This window comes from Nasonia vitripennis, chromosome 1, assembly GCF_009193385.2.
Source record: "Nasonia vitripennis strain AsymCx chromosome 1, Nvit_psr_1.1, whole genome shotgun sequence".
Classification (NCBI taxonomy): Eukaryota; Metazoa; Arthropoda; class Insecta; order Hymenoptera; family Pteromalidae; genus Nasonia; species Nasonia vitripennis.
Genome location: NC_045757.1, coordinates 34,894,226 through 34,910,359, shown reverse-complemented (window position 1 = coordinate 34,910,359; position 16,134 = coordinate 34,894,226). Strand labels below are relative to the sequence as shown.

Here is a 16,134-nt window from a genome sequence, read left to right as displayed (position 1 = left end):
CACGTTTCCTACATCCCATTCCAACCATAAGCCATAAGTTATACTTGCGGAATTGTGAGGTACTTAGTAAGCAACAATAAGCTTATAAGCTGCGGAGAAAGTGAGCACATAGCGTCCCTAGCGACGAGAAGTACACGTGGGTATACATACGTCAGATCGCTAAAGTATAGCATACATAAAAGCGACAATAATTGAGATATATCAGTTAAAAAACTTATCGTGAGACTCCGGGAGAATACATAAAAATAAGATGTGAAAGTATATTCATGGAAAGTAAACATATGAAAACAAATCAATTCTTTATCACTAGAGTACTAAGTGCAGTGTATATCTATATATGTTATTCCAATAATTAAGCTGCAGATAAAGAAAAAAAGCGAAAAATACGAGTATAAGATAAGAATTGGTCAGTCAGTGATTACTTCTCGTTCGGGGGTTTCTCATCAGTTTTTGCTCTCGATAAAATGCTCGACTATCTAGACAGAGGCATCGAGCACGTCCTTATACACTACCGCTGGCTATTCGTCGTGTTCTTTCTTCTACCGATTTCGGTGGTCTACGAAGTCTTCATCCTCGCGAGAAACTGGCTGGTCTTCAAATTGAACACTGCACCTCTGCAGCATGACAAACGTGTCCGAGATGTCCAGAGACAAGTCAGGGAGTGGAAGGCGACGGCCAGCGATAAGCAAATGTGTACCGCCAGACCGGGATGGCAAACCATGAGCTTCAGGGTGGGCAGGTACAAGTCGACCATGTTCAACGTCAAGGTGGATATGTATGATATTTTGGAGATCAATACGGATAAGAAGGTGTTGTTTTGTGATTATCTTAGGATTAATATAAATGTTCATTTTTTTAATCGATAATAATGTTTGCCGATAGTATGTCAGAGTAGAACCGATGGTGACGATGGGTCAGCTGTCGAGGGCGCTTATCCCACTAGGATGGAGCATACCGGTAGTGCCGGAAATCGACGACCTCACAGTCGGTAAGTGATATAACGGTTTTCATTATCAACGAATTTCAAACCCAATCCTAATTTTCACAGGTGGTCTGATCAACGGTGCCGGAGTCGAAACTAGTTCGCACAAGTACGGCCTGTTCCAACACACCTGCCGATCATTCGAGATTGTCCTGAGCGACGGATCGGTAGTGAAGTGTAGCCGCGAAGAGAACAGCGACCTGTTCTACGCGTTGCCCTGGTCCCATGGAACACTGGGTTTTCTCGTCTCAGCCGAGATCGACATCATACCGGCGAAGAAGCTCGTCGAGCTTCACTACCAGCCGTTCACTTCGATGGAACGTCTCTGCGACGCTTTTCGCAAAGCCAGCAACGATAAGAGCAATGACTTTGTCGAGGCACTCGTGTTCTCCTTGGACCGTGGAGTCGTCGTGACAGGTCTGCGAGAGATCCGAGGGATCGATATAATTTTAATTAGAGAAAGAAGATAAGATTTAGACTGATAATATAACAGATATAAAATTGATTGCACTAATGAGCAATTACGAAAATATTTATTAATTTTGCAGGTGTTATGGTGGACGATGACGGTAGCAAAAAAGTCAACGCGATCGGTCGCTGGTACAAGCCCTGGTTCTTCGAGCACGTGAAGAACGGACCGACTTCCCCCGAATACATACCCCTTCGTGACTATTACCACAGGCATACCAAGTCCCTGTTCTGGGAACTCCAGGATATCGTTCCGTTCGGCAACAATCCCCTGTTCAGGTTCTTCTTGGGCTGGACTATGCCACCGAAGGTCTCCTTACTAAAACTTACGCAGACGAAAGCCGTTAAAAGACTCTACGAAAAGTCGCACATCATTCAGGACATGCTGATTCCTATCGAGAAGCTCGAAGAAGCCATAAAACTGTTCCACATGACGGTGGAGGTATGCGAAACAAAAATCTTGTACACCCATCGCTTCAACCTTGCATTTTTTAACGCGTTTTATTTTATTCACACTGTTGACAGGTTTACCCCATCTGGCTCTGCCCGTTCAAATTGACCCCGGAACCGGGTTTCGTTCACTCTCGTGACTCCAACGAAGATATGTACGTCGACGTCGGAGTCTACGGTGTTCCTCGAACCTCCGACTACGAAGCCGCCAGAACAACTCGAGTCATCGAAAAGGTCGTCGGCCAGTTCAACGGATACCAGATGCTCTACGCCGATACCTACACCACCAGGGATGAATTTAGAAAAATATTCGATCACACGTTGTACGATAAGATGAGGAAACAGCTCGACTGCGAGAAAGCTTTCCCGGAGGTGTACGGGAAGGTCAATAAAAATGCGCGAAAGTGATATGTATATATGATTGTTATATAGCTGTACGTACGTATTGGATGACAATAAAGTTGCTGCTGATGGAATGAAGCCTTTCGTGTACTTATATGTTTACCAACAGGTGACGCTTATATTCCTTATACCGGTCGATTGAACTCGACAGTTTATAGTATTACGTGAAAAGTGTCTAGCGGATTCTAGCGTGATACCTTAAAGTCTCTATAATGTTACTTACGTTTAAGTTCGTTGTCGTTGCTATTTGTTTAAGTGGATTTTCGTTATCAGAAAAGGTAGTACCCAAGTCGACTAGGGAATACATTGAGTTTAAATTGAAAGAAACGAAGGATCTGCTGATCAAAACGTACGCAGATCGTGCAAAAGGTATAACTAACCCGAACAACTTTAGTTTTAGTTCGCCATCCTTTTATTCGAGTCTGAAAATTTTGTTGTTTTTTTTTTTCAGAGAATGACGTAGCAAGTAATACAGTAGATTGGGAGCAATTATGGACCGATGCTCCGAGAACGAAACGACCGCGGGCGGTCAGTTTGTCCGATCAAATGTTTATCATAGACGGGAAACACGTGTTTTCCATCGATTTAAATCCTGTCAAACCTAATAACAATATTCACATCGTCAGTGAATTGGATCTTGCATCTGCGAAAGACGGCGTGCAATTCGTAAAGGTATGCATAGTAAAGATCTCTATACCTTGTACACATTACATAATATTTGCCCCACTCTGTTTTAAAATATAGAAATTTTCCTGGAACGGCTGGATATTTCTACTCGTATGCCAAGAAGACAGTTGCACGAACTATCAGGGGACGGATATTTCACATTTGGAAAGAAGGCAAATAATTCAGTACAAAGGTTTGTTCCCAGTGGACGCTTGTTTCTTCACTCGAGACGACCATGTCTATCTCATAATATCGTACAAGTTGAACAATGGCGTGACCAGCAATGCTGCACCTTCAAAGTGATCTATTCTTTCTACCTTTTATTAAAATTCACCTCTAATAATTTTATGCATAACACTCATTAATAATTTTCAGAATCTATCAATGGTCAGGAGAAACGATGAAATTCACAACAGAAATCCCGACACCCACGGTACGGGCAGTATCGACTTTCAACGACGACCAATCAACGATGCTGCTCTTCGCTCTCGAGGATAATTTAATCGACGGAGTAGGCATGCACATCGGCTGCGTCGTGTACGAACTGAAGGACAACAACGAAATCGAGTTCTTAACGTTTCTACCGGACGCCGGCTCAGTAACGTCGATTCATCCGTATAATTACGACGGCGAGGAGTTTGCCCTGTTGACGAGCGACGACGGCTTTCGCGGAATATTCATCTGGGATGGTATAATTTCAATGATTGCTGCTACAGCATAAAGTAACGATATTTTTGTTTTTATAACTACGAGCGAATATCGTTATTTCAAACAGGTACCGATTTGCAGAAATGGATTAGCGTACCCAACATAAAGGCGTCGAGTCTGGTGAGCGTAGTTCACGTGAAAAATGAAACTTTGTTGTTCGTTTGCAATACGGTAAGCTCATATCCATTTGCATACACTTCCAAGAAATTTCACGCTAATTATTCGTTACTTATTTCTTCAGGATGCGCTGCACATCTATAGGATAGTGAATCGCGATTGCATCCATTTGAACGATTTGATATTGAGCGACGGGCAGCGAGTTGTTGAAATCGCCGTATGGGAATATGAAAATTCATTTATGCTCGTACTAATAAAGCTCAATCCAGACGGCACTTATTCGATTGAACTTTGGCAATTGACTTTTCATGACGAACAGGCCGGTAAACTAATAAACGGTTGTTATCGATTTTATTATAATGCGCTTTTAATGTGGCTATGTCGAATTATTTATCGCTTGATATTATATAGTTTATTGTTACTATCGATTTTTAGAAGCGGTAAAGTCCGACGATGTGTGGAACTGTTTCACTGAGCTGAAATCCTTGTTGGATAAGCGAACGCCTGTTATCGAGAATATGAAAAAGAGCTGGTCGAAACTCGCGCCCGTTTCGAAAAATTCAACGACGCCTTTGCAAATCCCAGAGTTATTCTTGGACGGAGGAAGTTTATCTCTGGTGGAATTCGATAATCCAGACAATTTGAACGTATCTAGTCCCTTAGATATAAACGATGATTTGATGAAGTTGGAAAAAACCGTCGATGCAATGTTAAATTCGTCCACGAGTGTTCCTGTTTCCGATGATCCGGTTACTTTTTCAGGAAAAGTAGAGGTGGAAGGAGACGTGATCGTCGACAATTTGTACATCGATAGCTTGGACGTCGAGTATTTAAACGATCAGAGATTAAATACGGACGATTTCTTGATTTCCGGATCGAACCAAAGCTTTGGCGCAGCCTTGGAGGCTGAAACTATTTATATCGACAGGCTCGAGGTCCCATCACTTTGCGGACTCGACAGCGATCGTAAGTCATACATCAGAGTAGTATAGTGTATTATTCAATGCTTTTAATTCGATGATGGGGCATGCACAGGCGGAATATATAATGCATCGGTTTATATTTACATTCACTCGTCTAGATTGGCTGCGAGTTAATGATAGGCGCAGAACTCGATTGGATAATATCATAGATCGATCGATGATTTATAATGACACAATTTCGCTCGAGAGAGACTTGACGTTGAATGAGTTGAATGCAGAGTTTATCAATGGCGTAAATATTACCGATTTCCTGGAGAGTGTTTTTGTGATCGGAAAGAATCAAGTTATCAGGGGTAAACGCAGCTTACAATATTATAAAAATTTCGACTTTTTGATTGTTTCGACTATTAATGACAAATCATTTCTTCTTAGGTAACTTAACTTACAAGGGTTTGGCGCAAGTGTCGAGGCTAACCGCGAGCAAAGTGAACAACGTCTCGTCGACGTCGTTGATAACCAGGTACACTAATCAGAGCTTGGGTGACGTGTACATCGAAACTCTGAGCGTAAACGATCTGCGCGTTGAAAAAATCAACGGTGTACCTATAGACCAAGCGGCCAGGATGTCACAAGAGAACGTGGTGAAAGGAAAAGTAACGATCGGCAATCTCATAATCACCGATGAAGCAATCTTCAACGACAACGCCACCCTGCCGTTCACCCTGTCGACTCAAATATACGACGAGATCCTCATCAACGGCGATGTCTACGTCAACAACTTGGAAATCGAAGACAAAGCGACTCTGACACTCGGTGACGACATCCTGAGCGCGCACAACATCCACGACATTGTCGAAAATTCGTGGAGCAAATCTTCCGACCAAACGATCAAGAATCCCATCAGCTTCCGAAAAGGTGCGTCTATCGACGAATTATCTTGTCAGTATCTCAACGGCCTCGGCAAAGACGATTTTCTCTACGTGGACGAAAAAGCTCTCACCGATCTCGAGAACGTTACTTTCATGAATTTCCACTTCGACACTGTCGTCAACGAGAGCATCGGAATAGTGGAAAATTTCTACGAGGAGTCTTCCGACATGATCACTTTCCACCGAACCGTAAGTTTCAGTCATTTGACGGTGGATAATATCATCGCCGATACTTACAATGGGATACCGATTTCGAAACTTATGGAAGCTAACGATTCCTTGGAATTCACTGGGGTCACCGAATTCGAGGCTGTGCGGGTCGATGGGATAATGACCGTCGACGATCTTCGAGTTAATCGTATCAATCAGAAATATTCGTTTCCGATACATCAGGCTCTGATGACTGGACAAGACTTGTACGTAGGAACGATAAAAGCCAACGATGTTAACATGAGAAATGTCCAGGTGGACAATCTTAATGGGCACGATCTGGAAAAGGCTTTATTAGCTCAAATAGATTTTGCAAATAGAACGGATAATGTTTCATTCACGATCGACGGTGAGTTAGAAATCGAAGATAGATTGGAGGTGGACCTGATCAACGATCAAGAACCACTAGACTACATCGACGTTTTCAAGGACGTCAATTTGGTAGATCTGATCGAAACTAAGGGCATAGAGAACCTGCGAATCGCGGAAGATCTCAATGTCGCGACGCTCAACGGACAGAACATCGAGGAGCTTTTCGATGCAGCCCTGTCCAAGAGTAGCAGACAAATAATCCCCGGTGAATTCGAAGCAATCGATGTCACTGTGAAGTACCTCAATGCTGAGAAGATAAACGACAAAAAGTTGTCTGAACTAATGTACACCGATGAACCATGCATCATCCACGGGAACGTATCATTTTCGGAGCTTCGAGTCCACGGAGACATCGTTACGAAAACCCTCAAGGGTAAGCTCATATCCGAGATTCAAGAAGAGCAACGAGTGATACCCATGAACGACAAGATAAGTCTTCACGTTTTCGGCGAAGTAACCTGGGACGAGTCGTCGAATGAATTGTACTCTGTCAGCTACTTGCTGAATAACGCCATCACGAAACACGAGGATCAGGTTATCAACGGCAGTGTCACCTTCCAACAGTCCGTCGCTATAGACACTCTACACCTGCGGAACGAGGATTCTTTTGTTCTGCGAAAAATAAAAGAAGTCATTGACGATGCTGTTGTCGACTCTGCACACGGAGATACAGTCGTAATCACGGGTACGAAGATCTTTAAAAGTCAACTGACTGTCAGTGATCTGGTAGTTACGAACAATATAGACGTTAGAACCGTTAACGATCTCGACTTCGAGGATGTCACCTCTCAAATTTTCCAAAAGTACAAGAACGACACAGTTTCCGGACAAGTGACGTTCCTTGCAGAAGTCGAAATAGGAAATCTGATAACTTCGAAGAAAATTCACGGAGTTCCATTGTACGAACTTGCTACGATAGATAAAAAGCTGCCAGAACATTTGCACTTTGATCACCTGGTCGTACAGGGTAACGTCAGTTTGTTCAAGCTCGATGGCGTCGAGTTTGATGCGTTTAATAAAAAGAGGATTGACATTCGCGAGGATCACGAGATTTACGGGGACGTGCAGTTCGATGATACCGTTGAGGTTAAAAGTATGTAGAAGTTATACATTTTAGATTCAATATGTTCCCCTATATTAATAATCGAGGCATTTATACTTTCAGACGAGAGTTTTGTATTCTCCATCAACGGAATTAGGCCGACTAATCTAGTTGAAAACGATGCTACTGGAATCCCTAATATAATTTATGGTAACAAAGTTTTTGAGTCCGAAGTTTTGGTTTTACAAGACGTAGAGACCACTTCTATAAATAATATAAGCATAAGCGAAATGTTTGGAAACAGTATTTACAATGACCAAAACGTTACAATCGAAGGAAGCTTGGTACGTCAATATAAATTCTTTTTTAATTTTTAAAAGGAAATTTGTTCACTCATGTACGTGTATTATGTAAGTAGATTTTCGAAAACGACGTCGAAGTGTTGGGTAACATGAACGTTTCAGGCCACATAAATAACGTCAAACCGGATCAACTAGTCGAAGCTCATTTACTACAGATGCGATCAGCAGTAAATGTATTTAACAAAGAGGAATCTTTGCTTGAAAATTCGATTCTCAAATCTCAAAAGTTATCGTTGCCTGTAAAAGTGATGCTGTACCTAGAAAAAGATGAGATTCTAGATATACAGTTGCCACGAGTATACAACATCAAAAGTACACCGATCAACTCGTCAACTCGATTAGACGTCTACGCAAGGGAATCCGCAGATTTCTGCGGACTACCGTTCGACTGTTTTTGCAGAAGGCAATACGTCGTCGAAATCTCGTCGTTGGGAAACCATACGATAAAGGAAAAAACCAATCCCGAGATCGCGTTCAATTTTTACGAGTCAAACCGACTTTTCGGTCTCAAAGTCATGACCGTGAGTGTCTCCAGCAACGAACGATGTTCGAAACAGTCAAACGAACCCGAGAGCACTCAAGTATTTTGGGTATCATTCGAAGGCGACCTGGAAAAGCAAAGTCAAGAACCGGTGCTCGAAATCAACGGTTTCGTTGCAGATGCGCAAGCGTTCCTCGTTAACGGTATACGACTCGTTAGTTTTACAATATCGCCACTTCTATTCACTGCACATAAAAGTTGACTCATCTTTCGATTACTCGCTAATTACAGATCGTATATACCTAATCCTCGCTATATTCTACGACAAAGCCGCAAATAGTCACGCAATTGATTCTCTTGTCTACGAGCTTGATTTCCAAACTAAAAAAGCAATCGCGCTACAGCACATAGCAACAGACGGCGCGAAGGCTTTACACGTTTTCCGGATCGTCGACATTGGTGTCTACATGCTTATTGGTTGCGTGAAAGGAAAAGCCGAGTCGCTGCTTTTCCGATTCAATCCGGACACTCGGCAAGTACGTATACATACAATACAATTACTTCTTGAAAAACTGAAGGCGATTCGTTTTATCTTTGTCTAATGAGCGATGCGTGTGCTAATTGCGCTGTATCCAGTTTCAGCTCGTTCGCAGTTTTTCAACAGGTGGAAGCAGACACATTGGCTCTGTCAGCGGAAGCGACGATAAGAGTTTCGTAATCTTGAACAATCCTGATATCGAGGCGCTACAAATATTCGCATACGATCGGGCTTTTGATAATTTTTACGAGTATCAGAATTTGTATTTTGACTCGAGGGTGACGAGTCTAAATGTGTTTTACGCCGGAGGTAAATATAATCGAGATCATTGTTTACGGTTTGATATAACAGGGTATTGCACCATTTTTCAAATATTTGAAATCGTTTGTTTAAGATTTCGATAACAGCGATGCTCTCGTTACTGTTACCACTAAGGATGGCTCGTTTTACGTCTACGAATACTTGCTCATGGGGGTGAGATTGCTTGACTTTACAGATTAAGTAAATTTTGATATAAACAAACGATTAATCTTTCGATGATTTTTCAGAAATTCCAGTTAAAAATCTCACACTGGCAAGAGGATATACAAGTTTTATCTCCATTCCGCTACTTGAATCGAAATTATTTATTCGCTGGATTAAAATACAACAGTACTGTGTTTAGGTTTATCGAACAGGGGCTTGATTAAGAATTACGATTTCATCCGTTTAATGTTCAAATATTATGTTCGTTGTACGAATTTGTGTTTTCGTATTTATTTATTTCTAAGTTTTAGAGAAAAATATCGTTGTTAGAACAATGTTATTCAAGGTGTGCCAAAGGAGAAAAGATCTGAACCAGGAAACACAAGAAAAACTCACTAATTAACAAAGAAAACATATTTATCTAGTAATTTATGTTGTAATATGGAGATTCAACATTTTTAATACATGTTATTCTTGCTAAATTGCAAATTGAGCTTTCTATATTGTATCATTAAATGCTTCATTATACATTTTAAAAGATCTTTAACCTAATATTTTTAATTAGATCATTAATATGTAACATATATTAATTAACAATTTGTGGGTTAAACGAAACAAAAATCGATAAACTATGCAAAAAAATTCAAGAGACAGAAAAAAAGACTAGGAAAATTTGTCTGGAGAAAATCATTAAGCCACAAACTATTAATTAGTACAAATATTTATCTATCGTATCTATAAAATAACCACAAGATTCTATTAATTGAAAATTATGAAATAACATTTTTCATACATATAAAAATAAGGAAAAAGTAAAAAAAACGATAATCACAATCAGCATATGCTTATGAGTAATGTTGTTTACGTTCGACGTCATGACTGTCAATTAAATGCTAAGCAAAGTATCGTCAATCTCCGAGTGATCTTGCTCTTTTGGTATATTATTAATCTCGCTAGCCACTATCTACAAAGTGGTATCGTCTCAAATGAAAATTAATAAAACCGAAGAAGGAAGCTTTAAAAAGTTTTCTCGTCAACTAATTTCATCTAGAATGTTTTAATTATTTCTAATTCTTTAGTTTTCAGACTTTCTTACGAACAATACTCTAAAATTTGGCTGCCCGACGAAGAGAATACTTTCGCGAACACAATGTCACGATGATTACTCTATCGATGGCTATGGCAAGTTAAACTCTTTCGCGTCGAAATAAATAATCTCCGGGGGTAATTTAATGAATGAGGCTCGTCGGGCGCCTGCACGACTATATTCTAGCTATAGAAAAAGAATGAAAAGTATAGTAATAAATGCACATTAGTGATTTTAAGTAACGAGTTAATTACGAAAAATTGTTGATCAGAAGTGATCGAGTCTAACGATGACGTGGTCCGACGTAGGATCCGGCAGTTTGACGTTCAGCCAGTCGGCGTTCGAGTTGTTCTCGGTGTCGGTGGCTTTCAATGCTAGTCGATGAGCTGGCGTGGCCTTGTGAGGAATCCTGAGCTCGACGGGGTTTTGAAATTCAAGTCCCTTTGGTCCGCATTCCACGAGTGGACTCAACATGGATTCACCTAGAGGAAGAAGAAGCAGCAGGTTAAAGGTCGTCCAGTCGCAGGTACTCGGGTGATGCAGTTTATTAGTCTTGTATTAAAAATGAATGTTAGATGAGCGAGTGAAAGCGAGAATTGATTTTGCGAAAGCAGCAGCACCACCACCATGATCTAGTAGCATAGCGCTCACCATTGTGCATGGGAGGTGATATTGACGAGCGATGGCCGCGAGTATTGTTATGCAATTCAACACCGTTAGGGTCGGTTACACTGAAGTAGATCTCTTGATGGCTGTTCGGTGGCAAGGCGCCGGGAGGTATTATCAGGGTAACACCTCCTGGCCCTTCGAGAACACCGCCTTTGCTACCGAACGCCCCTCGTGCCATCCCCATCCCCATAGTCCTGCGTAATTAACCGTCACCAAAACGGTTAGTTGTATGTTTCACATATTAAATATACATAAATTATTGCACGTTATCGAACAAAGCGAGTGAGCATCACTGACAGTGCTTGTAGAGAATCGTTAAATGGATTAGTTGAACAAACTCATATGACATATCCTGCTTCGTTATCGACCAGGATAACCCTTACCTGATGTTGTGGTGATGCAATGGTTTACGATAGAGTTCAAAGGCACTTCCTCGCTGCTCCCTACTTCCCGCCAGATCGAGGGCGCTAGACTCCCTGTTATGGGCATTGTTAGCGGATGGCGAGTTCTGCAGACTTATCCCGCTGTGGCTGTTGCTGTGGCTATGGCCGTTCATCGACACGTTGTTGTTATTGTTGTTGCGATTGTGCGAGTGAGCTATGCCGATCTGGCCAGAACTGTTGCTGTGGGAGTGCGACATCATGGAGGGACTCGAAAGCGGGTGCGAGTGCGACACGCTGTGGCTGTGGGACGCCGGGCTCGCGTGATGCTGATGCGTGTGGTTTGAGTTTACCGAATAGGCGTCGTTCTGCATGTTGCGGTTCGCCGCCGGCGAGATGTTGTAGTAGTACTGACCGCTGTTGCGCTGCATGTTTACCCCATTCTCCGCCTGCGAATCAGCATACTGATTGCAATATTTATATGAAAGGATATCAACTACGTATGCCTAAAGCAGGCACCGCACTGATAGTTGTGTACTCACTCCGTTGTGCATGTGCGAAGTTCCCATGGAGTAGCTCTTGGCATGCTGGTACATATTCCCGCCGTTGTTCTCGTCCTGGATGATGGGTTGTTGGGGTGGCCGGTAATTTTTTGGTTTGGGAGGCGGTACTGGCTTGTAGGTTCCAGTTTTCGACTGGGAAGGTGGCACGGGCTTGTAATCGCCCGTTCGGCTACAGGACAAGAAAACAAAAAGTTCTAGCTTACTTTTGGGCGCAAAACAAACAAAACATACATCGAGTGCATTGGAAGTGTGCAAGATGACATGGTCTATTAAACTAAGATGTGACTTTGCGATATGTAAATTCTACAAGTTCTCCTCAACAACGGTCGTGACTTTCTCGTTGCCGACCTGTTAAACAGAGTTAAGTGTTTTGCGTACAACTTCTATTTTTCTCATTTAACATAGAAGTGTACCATCCGTTCCCACGTTTTACGCAATGTGTGTCGCGCAGAAAGGCCAGAGAAATGAATTTAATAAGTATGCGAGAAAAAAAGTTAATCAATCGTAATGAACGGTCTTGATTTCCATTCCGAGTCGCGCACGAAACTCCGGCTGGAAATAACAAACTCCAGCTAGACAATTAATCTAATGGGACTAATTCATTGTATAACGTCTCTTCTTCCTATCGTCGCGTCAATTGCACTTGTTCTTGAATAATATAATAAGCATTCTCTTCGACTACAGGCGTAATTGAGGTGTGGAAAAAAACGTTCCACCGCGTAATTGACTCAATTAAAATCCAGCGAGCGTGTTCATCTCTCAATCAACCTCTCTTTCTTAAATATCAGATCGATTAGCAGTGTTTGCGCAGGAGGGATGGCATCGACGCGATGGCGAGTCATTGCGCAATTCGAAATTTCAGTTACCTGTACTTGGCGTAGTCGGTTCGCGTCTGCGTTTCTTGCACAGGTATTGCGGTGGATCTTGTAAACCTGTATGGGTCGTGCGGTCTCGAGGAGACGCCTATGGTGCTGCTCTTGAGGTCGTCGGGCACGTTTGGACCCAGTCGACCGGTCGACGTGTTCAGACCGCTGCCTGGATAGGCCACGTTGCCGTTGGTGTTGTACGAGTCGTACGAGGACATGCTGTCGTAGCTTCCCTAAAAGAGTACAGAATAGCGTAAAAATCCAATCAAATGATCTAGATCAGTCGATAATCGACGACACCACTTACCGCTTTGGCTTGAGTCCTTTCGAGCGACGAGGTGGCATTAGCCCTATGCGAAGTGGCATTGATGTAGTTGGCCATATCCAGAACAGAGTCAGTCTTGTTGATGAGCCTCTCCTGCGCCGATCGCCCCTGGGACTGGGTGCGCATCGGCATGTTCGTTGGTTTCGAGTTTCTATCCAGCCTCGGCGGCAGATCCGGCGGCGACTGCATCTGCTGCTGCTGCTGCTGCATCGGAGGCTGTTGCTGTTGCTGTTGCTGCTGTTGCTGCTGCTGCTGCTGCTGCTGCTGCTGCTGCGTTCTTCGGCGATGAGCACTCTCGAATGCCGCCTGCTGGAGCTGACTGAGCTGGTAACTGGTGGTGTACGGCGGCGGAGCTACGGCATCGTCCTGCGTCGCAATGCTCGGGTCGGAGCTGCTCTTGAGGCGCGACGGTACTCCCAGGGCGCCAGGAAGGGGAGGTGCGGGGCTTAGCTCCAGGTCACTCTCCGGGGAGGAAGCGTAGGACAGACGTGAAGTCATCGGGAAGAGGAAGTCATCCGAGAGGGCCTCTTCCGGCTACGACAACAGTCAAATGAGAGACACGTTTACAAACGATACAGTCAGCGCATGGACGATCCACAGTATATGCACATGCTCTCATGCTGCAAGGCCATTCATTCGGACAGGCGAGTAGCGATGTTACAAGTAGCGTACTTTGCTGGAAATCAGCTGACGCGGGGTTAGTCTTATGTGGCTATATGTACAGGGAGTATTAGCGCAGGCGGGAAAAGAGACGAAAAATTAAATTAAAGCATGCAACTGGGATACATAAAAACATAAGATATGTAACACAATGAAACGTATAAAAATTAAAGGAAAATAATATTAACGTACGTACTATAGGTGTAGAAATAAAAACTCAATGGCAATCTTTCGTCATGCAAGATTCAGATAGAAAAGAGGTACACAGAGAACGAGACAAATCAACAGTAACCATAAACCTTGGTGTAAGCGAGAATGGTGTAGTAGGTGTAGACGAGTACTAGCACAATAATGGCACAAGAGAAAAACGAAATACTATATGTAGCCGAAAAATTGCTCATGAATGACATTGGATGATTGATCGTGGTACGATGGAAATGTATGTGGTAGGAACGGTACTGCTCTGGAGGGTGACGGCGGACGGACTGGTGGAATTTCATTGATATTGTTATTGTATTCATAGAAAATACTTGCACTGTGTAAAGCAAGTGGCGTTTGCACACGAGAAGGAGGGACAGGAGGGAAGTAGAGATCCGACACCATTTCTATAGGCTACAACCAACCAGCACCGTATACAATTAAAAACTTGTTTCTCGTCGCGAAGAATCGTGCGATAAATCGTTCTAGTTCATCGATTTCTCGTCTGATATACCCGGACGAATTTTGATATCACAAGCAACAACATGCCGAACGAATTCCAAATGCTTCAAGTCACTAATTTACTAATTGAAAAAATAACTAGGTATTACAAAAAGAGTAAAAACAGTATGAAGCGAAATGCAAAACAAAGTGTTCAGCTCTTTTCTTATGTACAACCAAATTCATGTAGTATTGACTCGAGTGTGAGTTTCGAAGCGTACCTTTGTTTGACTCATCCACAGAGGACCCTGTTGCTGCCAGTCGATAAGCTCTCTCAACTTTCTGTACCACGATTCCGGAGAATTCAACGTTATCACGGCACTGAAGACGTGGCCCCAGATTTTGTCGAGTTTTTGGCACTGTTCTAGCAACTTTTTGCTACTCTTGTGCGCCGATCTAAAATTGAAAATCGTTATTAATGAAAGACTCGGAAGCATTCGATTAATTCTTCTAACGAAACACATCGACACTCACTTTGGTACACCAACTCTCATTTCCTTGATCATCTGCTTGGTTTCGGCTTTCAAGAATATAACAATCGGATAAAACTGAGCATAATTCAGTCGATCGACGGCGTTGGGTGTGATATCCAATAGCGCGTGCTTTCCCCTGTCCATGACTTCCCTGATGGCACTCAGACGAATGATTCCCGATGACTTGGTGCTCTTGCCACCTTCCTCTATTTGACTCTCCGTTTCTGCGAAAATACGTTCTCGTGAGTATTTACGTTATCATGTAAGGAATCACGAGGCAACTTACGAGGCGAAGTGAATTTGTCGGGAAAGTCTTTAAGTAGCTTTTCCCTAGCCAGATCGGCAACCGGGCCAAAAAGTACAACGGGTCTGATGAAGCCAGGATGACGTAGAACAACGCGTTCGTAGGCGGGGAACTTGCTGACGCTGTCGGAGAAGACGACATCGTCCCAGTGATCCTAAAAAAACAGAAGCAGAGCGAAAGAGAAAGCGTTAAATCGAGAGAGATCAACAAAGTTATTTTCAGATTCAAATTAAAACCGCACGAGCGTCGTACCCTGCCAAGTGACTTTGAACGACGATGACTGCCCCTCCGCCGTCGGAAGAAGCTTCCTCTGCTCTCGCTTGCGCTCATCTCCTTCTTCGTCGCGTTGAATTGGGCGGTCGCCAGCTCCTCGGCGCGTGCTTTGTTGGGTATTATCCCTTTCTGGACCTCCTGGTTGTTCCGGCCGATGCGGTACACTTGCCAGGCACCCACGACGCCGTTGTGCAACGTGTCAACGACGTGGAAAACGTCTCCGCTACGAAAACTCATTTCTCCCTTGTCTGGCTGCTCGTAATGGAAATGTGTCCTGCAATCGAATTTCACCATTGTCAAACGTTCCATCGGACGATTATAATAAACTTTGGTGATAAAACCAAGTCTGACTTTATGTGGAAGGAGTCGCCCTTGCCGGAAGCCACTATCTGCTCGTACTCCTGGCGTCGATGCTGGACGATGAGATCGATTTGTTCCTGTAGGCTGAGTAGGAAGAGCACAGCTTCTTCTCTAGTCACGCCTTTCATGTCCATGTCATTGACCTTGAGTATCTTGTCTCCCGGCTGGAGACCCTGAAGAGAAGCTGGACTGCCGGGCTGAACTGCGGTAACGAAGACGCCAGTTTCGTTACCTCCCGTCAACCGAACCCCAACGCTCCCTTCCTTCTGGAACGTTATGAATCGCGGATCGGGCCTGAAAGCGAGTACACGCCGTGAGCATCACATCACGCCAAGGTCAGTTCAACGAAATAACAACGAT

At 43.3% G+C, this 16,134-nt stretch overlaps 3 protein-coding genes across 16 annotated transcripts in view; 2 read left to right on the top strand and 1 right to left on the bottom strand.

Annotated features, from left to right (window-relative positions):
• Positions 1-15: 15 nt before the first annotated feature.
• On the top strand, positions 16-2,380 carry LOC100123384 (delta(24)-sterol reductase). The gene is made up of 5 exons (XM_001606972.6): positions 16-809; positions 883-988; positions 1,049-1,399; positions 1,531-1,892; positions 1,976-2,380. Exons 1-5 carry the CDS (start codon positions 465-467, stop codon positions 2,306-2,308), a joined length of 1,497 nt encoding a protein of 498 aa, XP_001607022.2. The 5' UTR covers positions 16-464; the 3' UTR covers positions 2,309-2,380.
• Positions 2,381-2,450: 70 nt separating this feature from the next.
• LOC103317810 lies at positions 2,451-9,604 on the top strand. 2 transcript variants are annotated; one of them, XM_031933703.2, is made up of 15 exons: positions 2,451-2,671; positions 2,754-2,974; positions 3,047-3,267; positions 3,344-3,657; positions 3,744-3,847; positions 3,918-4,116; positions 4,229-4,759; positions 4,875-5,069; positions 5,149-7,320; positions 7,393-7,613; positions 7,688-8,315; positions 8,404-8,648; positions 8,749-8,959; positions 9,045-9,124; positions 9,199-9,604. In XM_031933703.2, exons 1-15 carry the CDS (start codon positions 2,515-2,517, stop codon positions 9,337-9,339), a joined length of 5,640 nt encoding a protein of 1,879 aa, XP_031789563.1. In that variant the 5' UTR covers positions 2,451-2,514; the 3' UTR covers positions 9,340-9,604. The 2 variants fall into 2 exon arrangements, with proteins under 2 accessions (XP_031789563.1, XP_008215462.1); XM_008217240.3 differs by having other exon boundaries at positions 3,918-4,131.
• Positions 9,532-16,134, bottom strand: part of LOC100123379 (tight junction protein ZO-1) — a 23,405-nt gene continuing 16,802 nt past the window's right edge. For 4 of the 13 annotated variants that reach the window (XM_031933705.1, XM_031933707.2, XM_031933709.2 and 1 more), the window contains 12 exons: positions 15,766-16,068; positions 15,394-15,688; positions 15,124-15,295; positions 14,839-15,061; positions 14,586-14,760; positions 14,200-14,277; positions 12,988-13,539; positions 12,681-12,913; positions 11,794-11,983; positions 11,255-11,715; positions 10,854-11,065; positions 9,532-10,684 (listed from right to left, as the gene is read on the bottom strand). In XM_031933705.1, coding sequence (XP_031789565.1) covers positions 10,470-10,684; positions 10,854-11,065; positions 11,255-11,715; positions 11,794-11,983; positions 12,681-12,913; positions 12,988-13,539; positions 14,200-14,277; positions 14,586-14,760; positions 14,839-15,061; positions 15,124-15,295; positions 15,394-15,688; positions 15,766-16,068 — 3,109 coding nt within the window. In that variant the 3' untranslated portion in view covers positions 9,532-10,469. The other 9 variants (XM_032596054.1, XM_032596056.1, XM_031933706.1 and 6 more) reach the window with 8 other exon arrangements.

What these genes read in the sequence shown, in the direction of transcription:
- LOC100123384 (XM_001606972.6), top strand. Translation starts at nt 465, where the DNA reads ATGCTCGACTATCTAGACAGAGGCATCGAGCACGTCCTTATACACTAC. An exon ending in AGATCAATACGGATAAGAAG is followed by an intron (nt 810 to 882) that starts GTGTTGTTTTGT and finishes GTTTGCCGATAG; the next exon opens with TATGTCAGAGTAGAACCGAT. An exon ending in TGTTCCACATGACGGTGGAG is followed by an intron (nt 1,893 to 1,975) that starts GTATGCGAAACA and finishes CACTGTTGACAG; the next exon opens with GTTTACCCCATCTGGCTCTG.
- LOC103317810 (XM_008217240.3), top strand. Translation starts at nt 2,515, where the DNA reads ATGTTACTTACGTTTAAGTTCGTTGTCGTTGCTATTTGTTTAAGTGGA. An exon ending in TGTTGTTCGTTTGCAATACG is followed by an intron (nt 3,848 to 3,917) that starts GTAAGCTCATAT and finishes TTATTTCTTCAG; the next exon opens with GATGCGCTGCACATCTATAG. An exon ending in TCAATCCGGACACTCGGCAA is followed by an intron (nt 8,649 to 8,748) that starts GTACGTATACAT and finishes CGCTGTATCCAG; the next exon opens with TTTCAGCTCGTTCGCAGTTT.